At 40.4% G+C, this 14,067-nt stretch overlaps 1 protein-coding gene across 2 annotated transcripts; it reads right to left on the bottom strand.

Annotated features, from left to right (window-relative positions):
- Positions 1-4,846: 4,846 nt before the first annotated feature.
- On the bottom strand, positions 4,847-8,307 carry LOC131223247 (uncharacterized). 2 transcript variants are annotated; one of them, XM_058218587.1, is made up of 2 exons: positions 7,893-8,307; positions 4,847-5,230 (listed from the first exon to the last, which is right to left on the bottom strand). In XM_058218587.1, exons 1-2 carry the CDS (start codon positions 8,131-8,133, stop codon positions 5,055-5,057), a joined length of 417 nt encoding a protein of 138 aa, XP_058074570.1. In that variant the 5' UTR covers positions 8,134-8,307; the 3' UTR covers positions 4,847-5,054. The 2 variants fall into 2 exon arrangements, with proteins under 2 accessions (XP_058074570.1, XP_058074571.1); XM_058218588.1 differs by having other exon boundaries at positions 4,847-5,227; positions 7,893-8,295.
- Between the last annotated feature and the right edge of the window lie 5,760 nt (positions 8,308-14,067).

Raw genomic sequence — 14,067 nt, 5'->3', positions numbered from 1 at the left:
CATAAAAGGGGACCTATTAAATGAACGGCATGGATGTAGAACATACATCATGGTAGGATCCACAATTGGGGCCAAGGGGGCCCTCCCTATTTCACGCTGGACGTCCAGACTCCTCTGGACGTCAAAGCATATTTATTGTTATTATTATTTTTTTTCTTTTTTTTATACTAGGTGGGACCCACATTAATTAGATCCACTCTATCTATTATAGGTGTCCCATATAATTAGGGGTCCAAACCAAGTTTCAATCACATCCAAAACTCAAAAAGGCCCCACCAGATGATTTTATATTTTTAGGCATGTTTTCACATGATTTTGGATGGTATGGCCCACCTGAGTTCCGTATACGGATGATTTTTGACAGGGGTGTCACTGCCACAAGGGCCCACCCAATGCATGGTGTTGATGTTCGAAACACGTCACGGTGGGGCCCACAGCTGGGCCGTGAGGCCCAGTCCGTTTGTACGCCCGCCAGTGCAGGACGCTGGTGCTGCGTCCTTGGACGATGTCAGCGGCGGCAGCAGCAGCTGCTGCGTAATTTTTTTTTTTTTAAAATAAGGAATTTTATAAATTTCTGGGGTAGGGCCCACTTTAGATCGATCCGACCCATCCATTGTATTCTACGGCCCATGATCGACCAAATGATACCAATATGCAATGTGTTTTTGGCGAATAGGAGGGTCAAAATGAGTTTCAATGGTAATACCACTATTTCCTATGATATGGCCCGCTTGATTGTCAGATCAGTCTCATATTTTGGCTCAACGCCTAAAATGGGCGGCATGGATTTTATACATACATCAAGGTGGGGCCTGCATGAGCGGCCCACCTTAAAACACTATTCTTCTTCCTCTCTTTGCTTGTTAGTACACCACCATGTCAGTACACGCACACCACGTTAGCACTCCCTGTCCAGCGTCCCCTGGACATTGGACAGTATGAATATAACACAATCATCATGGTGGGTCCCATGTGTAGGTGGCCCACGTGTCACCAGGGTGGGTCCCACATGAACGTGGCCCACCATAATTAAATCAACTTGATATTTATGTGTTTCCACCACTATAAGATAGGGTCCACATGACTTGTACGGTTTGGAAAAAACATACCTCAAGGTGGGGTTCATCCAAGTGGGCCACACATCATCAAAAAAATGAGAAGGAGAAAGAAATGAGCACCCACCTTTGATCTTCTATTCCTTCTTCTGCCTATGCAATCTAGAACCCCAAGGGAACAATTTCGACGGTTGAGACGATGATCCAAGGGTTGGATTGAGTGGTAGGAAGGGGGCCACACTAGTTTCTCTCCCATGGAATGCCATGGACGGTTCCATGCTTGGGAAAATGAGAGAGAGAATGAGAGAGAGAGAGGAGTGAGAAAGAGATGGGTGATGGGAGAGAGGGATGGTGCATGTTGACTTTTGGGTGAAAAAGAAATGGGTGCCATGCCTTGTTGGTGAAAAGGGAATGGCTAAGTAAGGTTGTGTACTTAGACTTGATTAATGATTGATGTGACATTTAGGCTAGAGATTCTCTTGAAAATTGCGACGTGCGGTGTTTTCTCGAACCGAACGCGGGCCCACATTTCCTGGCCTGAGTATCGCCTCGGCGAGCGAGATGCGGCGTCAGAATCGCAGCGACTGCGCGGTCGCAAGGGTATAGGTCTCGGGTCGAGCTGACTCTGGAATACGAGATACCACTCGGAGTCGCGCGCAACTGCCAATAAAAAATCGCGGGTCGCCGGAATTCTACCGAGAGGACCACGGAAGCCTACGGGATGGTACGGGCTAGAATACGGGTCTTACAGATGGCATAACCCCTAAACAACCAAATTTATATGCCCCTGGAAGGGGCCTAAGCCCTATGCAAAATTTTCTTCTTATAAATTTGAAGTTTTTTTTATTACTTATCCCACATGAGATTAAACCCACACCATTATAAGACAACATGCCTTTATTGCTTTTTAGAAAATTTGAAGGGAATTCTTTTTTCAAATCATTTGAAATTATTTATTTATTTATTTTGAAATACCAAGAATAAGCAAAGGTTAGCACATGTGTCCACATGTATAGGGATGTAAATTGTCTGTTAAAGCTTTTCTTAGGAGCTTCTAGCAATAGGAAGCTAAGTGGGGCCCACCATGATGATCGTGAGAAATCCACGTAGTTCATCCATTTTTTGTAAATCATGTTAGTACATGGGGTTAAAAATGAAGCAGATCCAAAATTCAAGTGGGCGCACATTAAGAAACAACAAAAATTGAACATCCATCATTGAAACATTCATAAGGCCATAGAGGTTTTGAATCAGTCCAATATTTGTATTTTCCATTTTTCTCACTAGAAACGATATTATTTAGTATTGATGGCATGTAAACATCACGGTAGACCCTTAAAGGAGGTTTCAGCTGTAGGCATTTCCCTACACACATTTTCCTGTTGTTCAACTTGAGTTTTATATCTACCTCATTTTAGCTCAAACCCTAACCTGAAAATGGATGGATGGGAAGGATTTCTTAGAAACATTTAAGCGGGCCTCGCCTAGCTTCCTGAAAGTTCTTTCCAAAGGCGTGAGAAGGCAATAATTAGAGGGGAGCCGATTAGGCCCAGCCTCACCCAAGACATTGCTGCCTTTGCTATGGAGTATGTATGTATTTTATATCGGCGCTGTTCATTCATTTTTTATATCAATTTAGGGCAAGAGCCTGAAAAAAATTTTAAAAAAAAAAGAAAAAAAAAAAGAGAGAAGGAGATCCAAAACTCATGTAGACTGCACAGTGGAGTAAGTGGTGATTGAATGCCCTACTATTAAAAACTTTCCAGAGCCCACCATTATGTTTTTTTTTTTCCCATAAGGGAGAAAAACAAATATCAGATTGATCCAAATTTTTTGTGGCCCATTAATGGATTATCACTACTATTTCCCATGGTATGGTCCACCTGAGAACTGAAATTATTTCATTATTTTGTTCATGCCTTAAAATAATCTGAAAAAAATGGATGGACGGCTCGGATATAAAATACATACATCAAAGTGACCCCACAGTAAGGGTTGCACCATCTTGGGTGAGGCTGGGGCGCACACGATCCGCTCCCAATCTTTAATCCAGATGATCTAACACGTCTGTCCCACCTGATACACGGCTCTGATGGCCTAAGTGAGTGCCAGGTTAGCACGTGTTTCCACATGTAGAGGCGTGTGTTGAGCTAGCAAAGTCTCAGGACCTGTTTTGTCCTTTAACAGAAAAAGGCAATCTGTAACCAATATTTGCAGAAAAAGGAAAAAGGAAATGGGAATAAAGTTGGATCGGCTATTCTTCAGTTCAGCTAAAAACATGAGACGAGTTGCTTTCATAAAAGTGAATATGCCCCTACTTAACAACTTTACCAAAACTTTCGTAGCAAACCGACACAGGTGTCCTCTCTCTCACGTGTAGGGAGTGGATTAGGTGCGGCCCTGACCATTGGGCCATCTTGATATATGTATTGTATATCCACGCCGTTCATCTATTTTTCCAGCGCATTTTATGGCATGAACCCAAAAATGAAGCAGACCCAGATATCAGGTGGGCCACACCATAGGAAATAGTGATAATTGAACACCTACCATTAAAAACTTCCTAGCGCCCACCATAATGTTTATTTTACATCCAACCTGTTGATACGGTCAGACAGACCTGGATGAAGGGGGAAAAACACATCTCATCTTGATCCAAAACTTTTGTGGCTCATAATAAGTTTTTAATGGTCGATCACCACTGTTTCCTCTGTTGTGGTCCAACGATGATTTGAATTTCCTTCATTTTTTGTCTCCTCTCCCAAAATGAGTTTGAAAAATGGATGGACAGCATGGATATACAATACATGCATCAAGGTGGGTCCCACAGTCAAGACCGCACCATGTTAGGTGTGGCCGGGTCGCACTCCCTCCTGTTTATACACAGTGGTTTTAAAACGCAGATGAGTCCGAGTCGACTCGGATTCAGTAGCACCTAATCCGCCAAACTAATAGTATACCTTTTTTTTGAAATGACCAAAATGCTCTCACTATAGATGAAAAGACAAAAAGTTCCCTCCACTTTCATGATGTATCCTATACTTGATGAACGGTTAGAAACTTTGACATGTGTGATGAGTCCACCCATCTCTAAGCCATGTCGGGCTCTTTCACACGGAATTACAAAATATTTAAAGTAGCTTAAAAGCGTATATCACAATACCTTGCTTGAAAGATGGATAAAAACTTCCAATTATACAAGAATATTGTAAAGTGAGTTTAAGTGGTTCAAGTACTTCTCTATCTGTTCTTATAGAAGGAGATTAACTATGCAATTAATAAAATAAATAATTACAATGCAATGATTTACTATATCCTTAATAACTTGTCATTTATGTCATTGGTCTTGAGGATAGGTCCATCTAGAAGAGAGCTGGATCATGATAGGGGCTTCATAGTCCGGCCCAGTCCCACTGCAATGTGCATGTGCAAGTATTAACTTGAGGACTTGCACCTTACTAGACCACCGTTTACTTCAATGAAATCTTAAGAAACAGCTTTACGCATATACCAAAAACCAAGCTCCTCCAAACATGGAACAATAAAAAATTTCACAAGTCCCTGATTACCATAGATCATCCAAACAATAAAAATTTCAATAAGATGAACCATGGAACGTATTTGTATGAAAAAAGAACTGGATGGCTAGAAAAATCACTTGAGTGAATCATTGAGAAGAGCCAAATTGCAAAGAACCATTCATCGTCGCGGATAGTAAAAGCTCCAAAAAGTATCATTTAGAGATAACATCATCATTTGCATCAATGGGAGCCACTTCAAAACAAGCAAGATGGCGAAGCAGGAAAGCTGAGATGGTCTCAATCTCTGATCATGAAATGAATTTCAGTTACAATCAAGAAATCAATTCCAATTACAAAGAATACTAGATTGCAGTAGATTATCCGGACCTCTCATGAGGAAATGACCCTCATCAGAATTGAATGAACCAAATCAAAATGAGCTATCCCATCTCCCTCCTAAACAAGAATAGAACCACCCTTAATTGGATTTTTTCTCAGAAGATCTTTCAGCATCATCATCCACAAGCCGCTCTAATGGGTGAGAATCATCCTTTCGAATGGCGAGTGGCGATGCGGTCTGATTGCCATAACGGTCAGTTTTCAGCCCTGTGACGCTGGCAACAACTGAATCACCCTTATTCCCCAGATCCACTGCTGTATAACAAAAATAAAAAAGAACTGCCATGAATTTAAACAAGAAAAGGAATTAAGTGAATGCGTATCTCAGCGCATGTTTGGTTGCACAAATTTCATGAAATATCATGACATTTTGTACCAAATTAGATTGATTAATCATGATATTTCATGATATTTTGGTGCAACCAAACACACCTGAAATTATCTAAACGAATTGTGCCATTGTTCAGACAATCAGGACTCCAAATCTTAAATCACTTGTGCCTGCTTTCTCTTTTTCCATCTTGTGGATTGTCTTTTGAAATTGAAAATGGTCGAAACAGAATAAAAATGGAAGTTGTTCCTCTACAGCTCGATATAATTGAAAAGCTTGTTACAAATGTCTAAGGCCATGTTTGGCAGTATGAGTGAACTGAATTGCAATCACTCACATTTATCAAGAAGAAATTACAAAAGTTAAGTGATGTTTTCCTAGCATTCATAATCAGGAAGTGGCCCTCAAATTGCAGATATGTTTCTTTGAAGTCCAACTTAATGTAATTGCAAATGCAAGGAAACTACAATTAGGATAGTGATTGCAATTCAGTTCGATAGTGCATTCAAACACACTCTAAATCTTGGCATGTATGTGTTTGCCAAAAGGTTTAGGATCTAGTATGTGACAACTACTATAAACTAAATGGAATCACAACCCTACAATCGATCGACTGGTGCAATTTGGCAGTGGACCCAGACCATTTAATTAGTGGACCACCTGTTGGAAGAGTTGAAGGGCCAAAATAAACCAATTGGAAATTCATAAACATTTGATCCATCATTCATTTTAAGACAACCATGAAAAGTTTAGAGCAGTGGTCAAGAAATAACCAATTGCTGCAATTTTTTAACCATTGGCCCATCCATGAAGTGGCCTTCAGTTGGGCAGTTCGAATGATTGACACATTCACCAATCTTATCATTTGTTGGATCAATACCATTAACCAGACACAAATTCAATCCGCTTGTTGTAGAAAATATCAAGATGAATAGTGTCCGGCCCTCATGCTTTCCAGGATATTGTATTTCCTGACTTTGAGAAGTCAAAATTCACATGAATAAGACCAGAAAATAAGAAAAACAGAAGCAGAAGCCCAACAATCCACCATTTCTCATGTCATATCTTCCTGCCAATGTGATATATATATATATATATATATATATATATATATATCAGTATTTTATATAGCTTAAGTCGTGTGTAGCCTATGCAACATGATTAATTTGCATAAGCTACATGCCACATAGACTACGCTACGCGCTACATAGCGATGTTAAATCTTTCCATTTTCAATAAAAATCAGTTAATCTTTTCAATGCTTTTAGTAAAATAACGTAAGTAACAGTATTAAATCACTTTTTTTGTTCCTTCTTTTCCTTTATACTTAATCACTGCCTTTCCTACTACTTCAAGTTGTGTTTGGTTGCACGAAATATCATGAAATTTTGTTAAATTTCATTATTAACCAGTATAATTGGTGTAAAATATCATGAAATTGATGCAACCAATCGCAATCTTGATTAAAAATCTACAACTATTGTGTAGCTTACACTACACGCTATGTAGCTTACATCTCGCGCTTCAAGGGAGTGAACGCTACGCTATACGCTATTCGTGATTTAAAACACTATAAATATAAGAAATTACAAGAATGAAGAAAGATAACTGAGAATTGAGTTCTATGAAAATTGAACCAAAAAACAAAAAACGAAAAAAAAAATCCACTTTACATGTTCAAAGAGAATACATTTAGAGAAAAAATTTGATACTCAGGCAGAGTGTGATGCATGATATGCGGGCACTAAAAAAATTACTAGGAAATTGCATATGCAGCATACAAGTAATTCAAATTAAACTGTTCAAAATATGGGTCCCAGCTTAGATTTATCATTCACAAAAATTATGCTTATTTTGATTATCTATCAGACATTTATTGGACAGTCAAAAGTGAAAAGAATATCCAATTGTCATACTTCTACAAACAACTGTCCATGAAGTAGAAACTAGGATTATTCAAACAATCTGATTTTGGACTGTGACTTGGGGGCATCTGGAATTGCCCCACATGAGAGATCAAGGTGCAATCCATGCCATTCATCAGACAGGTCCCATTGCGTAGATGAAGTGGCCAAAATGATCAGGCAGGTTCCATCTTCAATTGGACCACAAATGTATGAAAAATAGACTATTGAAAAACATAGTCCAAATATTCTGAAATCGATGTACACGTGGTCCATGGCCCACCTAATGAGTTGGTAGGGCTAACTTTCGGCCAGAAAACATGAGCCATGGGCCCACTTGTCGTGTAGAGATCTTGATCAGAAAGAAAATAATCATTCCCCCCTTTTGCTTCTCTTAGACCAAGAACCTTAGATGAATAAATAAAATAAATAAATAAATAAAAACAGATTCTTCTGTTACTTCATTCAGAGAAAGAGAGATTAGGATAGATAGATAGATATAATGGATCTTGAATAAAAGAAACTACCCAAATTCAAACCCTTGATTTCTTTTTTGGAATTCTTTTGAAATCTTATTCTATCTTCCTATCAATCAAATTCTCTAAATACCAAAAACAGAGAAAAGATTTTTAAAAAGGCGAAAACGGAGAATTGGGTTATCGAGATCTTGTCATGATCATACCTGGGCGGGAGAAAAACCAGAGGATGACTGCGCATACGATCAGAACCATCGGTATGATGTGGACCGCACTTTCGGCTGATCTGAGGCGGGAAGTCTCCTTCTTACCGATGTCAGAGAGTGGATTGTACGTCGGAAGCTGATCGATCTCGACCGCCTTGAAGCCTGGCGATCCTTTGATTTGTGGAGACATGCTCACGAAGAATTCATCGGAGGCTCGAGACGTGCTCCCCGACCGATGCATCTTCACAGATAACAGGAAGAACAAAGCCAGAAGAACAAGAAGATTACAGAGGAGAGAGAGAGAGAGAGAGAGAGAGAGAGAGAGAGAGAGAGATTCCTGAGGAGAGGGAGAGGGAGGGGGGTTTTGGTTTGAATGGATTCCGAGGGAGGAAAGGGAATTTGGATTTCAGAGCTGAAAAGATCTTTTCTTTTTCTTGAATTTCAGAGTCAACCTACAACGTTTGTATGTGGGCTTTTCCGTACATAGGTTTTCTATACACCGACAACGTGTTACTTGTGTGGAGCATCCCATCCGTCAAAATGGTGGGCCGGATTTTAAGATGTATAGAAGATGTTACGAGCAGTCGAATCATTAGCTGGGTTAATACCGTATATTGAGGCAGATCATCTACTCACACAGATTTTTCTGGTGTGGCCCATCCGATCAGGGACCAAACTGGATTTTGTGATGATCTGTGTGGTTCGGATCACATTTGTACGGCTTGGATGCTTTATACATCTGACAGGTTGTTGTGAAAGACACTGTTGTATGAGAATGTTCATATACAACGCTGTATGGAAACACTAACGGATCCGGCCTTTTCTTCCGGCCTGCGTGTCACGTGTGTAGAATATCTAGCCCGGGAAAATCGTGGCCACGTCATGACCTTCGAAGTGGGTTGGTGGTGACCCAAACACCACCGACATCCGTGATGACCGGACTCTGTTTGGCCCACCGAGATGTATGTGTTTGATCCACGAATATCAGTTTAATCCACTCATTCGATGGGCCACACTAGTACACGAGTCATAACAATGGCTGTCCAATGATATTTATGTTTTGCCTTGCTCGATGTGTTGAACGGACCTGATTTTTACATCAGGTGATCATCATGGCGTGGACCACATTTTTAACGGTTTGGATATTCTACACATATGACGTGTTGGTGGGAAAAATGGATGCATTGGATGTTACATATTTAGAATTAATCCCATCCGTAGAAACGATGAGACCCAACATGATGATTATCCTCTTCAAAAATAAGGCCAATCAACTCATCAGGTGGGCCATAAAGTACACTAAGTCATTCCATCGGCTATAAATTGATAATGATTTTGTGTCCCCTTCTATATGTCTATCAGCCTAATTTTCAACCAGATGATCATCATAGTCTGGCCCACACTTACGCACAGACAGGATCATCGATATATATATAAATTGGCAGTGAAAAAATGGATGTATCATAACTTGTGATCCGTTAGGCCCCAAACTGATGTTTATTTGTCATCTAATCTATTCATAAGATCATACAGACATGGATGAAGAGAAAAAACAAAGATAAGCTTGATCCAAAACTTCCGTGGGGAATTTTTTTTTAACAGTAGATGTTCAATTCAACTGTTTCATGTGGTGTGGTCCATTTGAACATTTTATATGATTAATTTTTGGGCTCAAGCCCTAACATCATTTGGTAAAATAGATGGACGGAGTGGATCAGATGCATAAATCATGGTGGACCTCACAGTGTCTACTCAGTACGCTAAGGGTAATGAGTTACTCCGCAATCTGCTTTCGTCAAACAAGGGCGCGGATTAGATAATGACACGCTGAGTAGCGAGACTCACTTATGAAGTGACGTCACCAAGTTCCGTGGGCCCCATTATAATGTGTGTTTTGTATCCACTCATTCCATCCACTTGGAGAAATCATTTTAGGGCAATATCCAAAGAATGAGTTAAATCCAAAGCTCTAGTGGACCCCAACACAAAATAGTGGGACAGTGACGCCCACCATTAAAAACTTATAAATGCCACAAAAGTTTTAGATCAAGCTGATATTTGTGTTTTTCCTTCTTTCATGTCTTTTTTAACTTTTGAACAAGTTGGATTTCAAATAAACATTATGGTGGGCCTTAGGATAGTTTCAATTTTGGGAATCACTCTCCCCACTGTTTTCTATGGTGGGGTCCACTATAGATTTTTATCTACCTCATTCTTTGGCTCATGCCCTAAAATGATATCTCAAAATGGATGGACGGTGTGGATACAACACATACATCATAGTGGGGCCTACAAAACTTAGTGACGTCACTTTAGTAGCGGAATCGCTACTCAACCTTTCAGTATCTAACTCACGTCCGTCAAACAAGCCCGTTCCGGAAACAGGTTGGCTACTCCCTGCCACCGGAAGCGGATTGCGTAGTGAGTGCGGATTGCGGAGTGAGTAACTCACTACACTTAGCGTACTGAGTAAACTTTGTGGGGTCCACTGTGATTTATTTATTATATCCACTCTGTCCATTCATTTTACCAAATAATTTTAGGGGTATAGCCTAAAAATGAAATATATAAAATGTTTAAATGGACCACACCACAGGAAATAGTTGAATTGAACGTCTACGGTTGAAATTTCCGTTCTGCACTGACGCAAAAGAAAGAGGACAGGGATTGCGTCCTACCCGGCAATCTGTTCGGCAGGGCTTTGTGGGGCCCAACGTGATGTAATTGTTTTATCCACGTCGTTCATTGCTTTTCTCATATTATTTTAAGTTATGATCCTAAAAATGAAGCAGGTCCACAACTCCAATGGACCACACCAAAGGAAGATGTAGTGATAATGACGATCACCGTTGAAACCTTTTTAAGGGCCAACGTGATGTTTTTTTACCATCCAACCTGTTCAAAAGGTCATGTAGATGTGGATGAAATGAAAAAACAAATATCAGCTTGATCCGAAACTTCTCCAGCTCTAAGAAGTTTTTAATGGTGGACTTTCAATCCCCACTTTGTGGTCCACTTGATCCCTGGACCTGACTCATTTTTTGGATCATAACTTAAAATGATATGAGAAAAACGGATGGACGGGGTGGATTTCTCAAAAAAGGTTTCTAGGGCAGGGCCTTCATGCGGAGGCTTTTCGTAGGAAATATAATTGAGAGAGAGAGCCGGTTTCATCAGTTTTGTTTCTCCACTTTTGCCATCTGACTGCTAGCATAGTGCCAGCTCTCGACCATATGGAAGGTAACATTAAGGTCGAGCGTATAGTACCTTATATATATATATAGGGAAAAGGTACTATGTGCTCGACCTCACGATAAGCTCCCATGAGGTCAAGCTGTGTGGGCCCCACCGTGATGCATGTCAACCATCAACACCGTGCATTTGATGGGTCCCCTTTAAATTATGGGATATCCCAAAAATCAGTTGTATATGGAACTTAGGTGGGCCATACCATCTAAAATCATGAGAAGACACCGTTAAAACATATAAAAGCACTTGGTCGGGCCCACCTAAAGTTTGCATGCATCTAAAACTTGGTCTGAACCCTCATCCAAGTGGGACACACATAATGGATGGGCTGGATTTACAAACCACATCTCGGTGGGCCCAAAAAATGATTATGAATGTTTTAATGGTGCACGGCCCCTCTCCACTTCTGTATGTGGTGTGGCCCACACAAGTCACGGATTGACTTGATTTTTGAGACCTAGGCCCATGATGGAATGGTGCATCTGACTGATGGGGTAGATGTTCAAAACGCATCACGGTGGGGCCCATACAGCTCGACCTCATGGGACGGACTCGTGAGGTCGAGCGCATAGTACCTCTTCCATATATATATATATATATAATATATATATATATATATATTGGCAGTGTCGCAAAATTGCAGTCGCGCGAATACACCTACTACGGCTTAGGTTTCTTCTTTCCATATCAGTGAATGCTATTCCCAATTCCTACGCGCTCAAGCGCCAAACAGAAACGCAAAACGTGTATTGGAACTGAGACGTTAATAAGATTATTATTTCAAGAGTATCTACTATTGTAAAATTTAATCTGGCCCACTGATCATTTTACACCGTGTAAATTGAATGTCCAACGCTTATTAATATTTTCCTAACCGTTAATTGGCCCGTACGTTTATGCCCCTATTTATAGCTTGACCAGGCTGAATTTTGTATATACAAAAAATAAATAAATAAATGAACAGCGTGGATGTCGCACGAATATGTGAAGTTGCAATTGTAGTGTGTTTATGTTTTGCGCTTGAAAATGGCCGGTCTTGAAATATGAATACCTATTGAAAAGAGAATCTGTTGGTTGTGGTACGACCGCTTTGTATGCTGAGCTTTTTTATCTGCTTTCGAGAGTTCTGATTGGTTTAGAACTCTCGCAGTGGAATCTCTCTCGAGGAGTTAATCACGTGATCCTAGACCGTTAGATATGTACAGTGCAGCCCATGTTTCATGATCTAGACCGTTGTATCTGTTAGGATCCACCGTGGATCGACCATGCAAAAATAGTGCTCGTGGGATATGGGGCCTGGACATAGACGGTTGAGTAGAGATATTATAATGCAGTGATCCAACAGGGAAAAAAAAAGAAGAGCGAGGATTGGTAGCTAAGATGTGGACCGGGTCACTAGGAATAGATTCTGTGGGGCCCACTTTGATGTAATGTGTTTTATTCACACTATTAAAAGATTTTCTCATCGTTTTAAGTTATTATCCTAAAAATGAGGCACGTCCACAGCTCTAGTGGACCATGATAAAAGAGGCTGCACTGATAATGATGCTCACCATTGAAACATTTAAGTATTGAAATTGAAATAACCCGTTTGTTAACAAACATTTTAAATGTCTGAAATATGTTAATTTGACACATTTGCCCCTATCTCCGGTTTGAAAATGTTTTACATTATAAAGAAATTATTTTTATTAAATGAAAATAAAATTATTATATTTAATTTGAATAAACTAAAATACCTAACAGAAAACTAAAATTTCATCATAAGGCCCTCAATTCATCTGGGTGAGGAGATTGGCATATGTGTTGTGTAGTGTTAAATAAGGCCCACCTTATATTTATATGCTATCCAAATCGTTTATAAGGTCATTCCCAATTGGTGAAGTGAAAACATATCCAAAACTTTCGTAGCCTATTTAAGTTTATTTTACATCCAATATGTTCATGAGGTCACAAATACTTGTATGAAGAGGGGAAAAAATCATAATGATCCAAAACTTCTGTAACCCCAAAAAGGGTTTCAATGGTAGATGTTCAATCGACCATGTCTGACCAATTTTTCGAGGTGAATCCAATGGGCGGACTTGATTTCACCATTGACACTGATCATGGGCCCATTGTAACATCCTATCCAACCAAAACAGTGTCATGGGGTGTTCACGTAGGATCTGCCACAGGATCGTTCACTTAAACCACTCGTGTGTGGGGTACCACCAACAAAATTAACCCAGATTATCCCAATAAGGTGGACCAGTCTAGTTGTGATTGGACCGAGTGCGGGCCATCAAGCCATATAGCTTGTTTGCTCTTGGCAACAGCTTGTGCGAGCTGTGCAACGACCAAGGAAGGTCAGAAAAATCTAAAAATTGAGAAAACCGTAAATCTCACTAGGGTTGGGGTCCATCGCAGACCACGGACTCAGTAGACGCCTAGAAATTAATTACCCGGCCGTCCTAACGACACTTGCCGAGCGCAACTCGCCCCAGCCTTGACCCAAAGGCTAGAACTTAAATCTGACACTTTTTAAATGAAACTGAGATATTATGCTTTGCAGCCATCGGATTTCTTCTACATTTGCGGTGAAGGCCTAAAATATGTTTCTTCGCCCGTCCACAAAGTTTGAAATCCGATCGTGAAACGATGACCGTTGATCGTAAATCGGACCTTTGCTGTAAAACTCCACATCCGTTTGCCTTTCAACTCTGCACGGCCCTTCATCGGGCTATGGGACTCCTATCCTATAAATTTGGTGGCCAGGGGGCATCAGAATCGCTCCAACAGCCAGAATAGACCCCACAGGGCCATTAAAGATCGGAACCGTATGATAAAACTCCGCGTCCGTTTGTCTTCAAATTTTGCACAGCCCTTCATCGGGCCATGAGACACCTACACACCAAATTTGGTGGCAAAGGGGGTGACAAGGCTG

Source organism: Magnolia sinica, chromosome 13 (assembly GCF_029962835.1).
Source record: "Magnolia sinica isolate HGM2019 chromosome 13, MsV1, whole genome shotgun sequence".
Lineage (NCBI taxonomy): Eukaryota > Viridiplantae > Streptophyta > Magnoliopsida > Magnoliales > Magnoliaceae > Magnolia > Magnolia sinica.
Note: the sequence above shows the minus strand (reverse complement) of the source record. Positions and strands in the feature narration are given on the sequence as shown.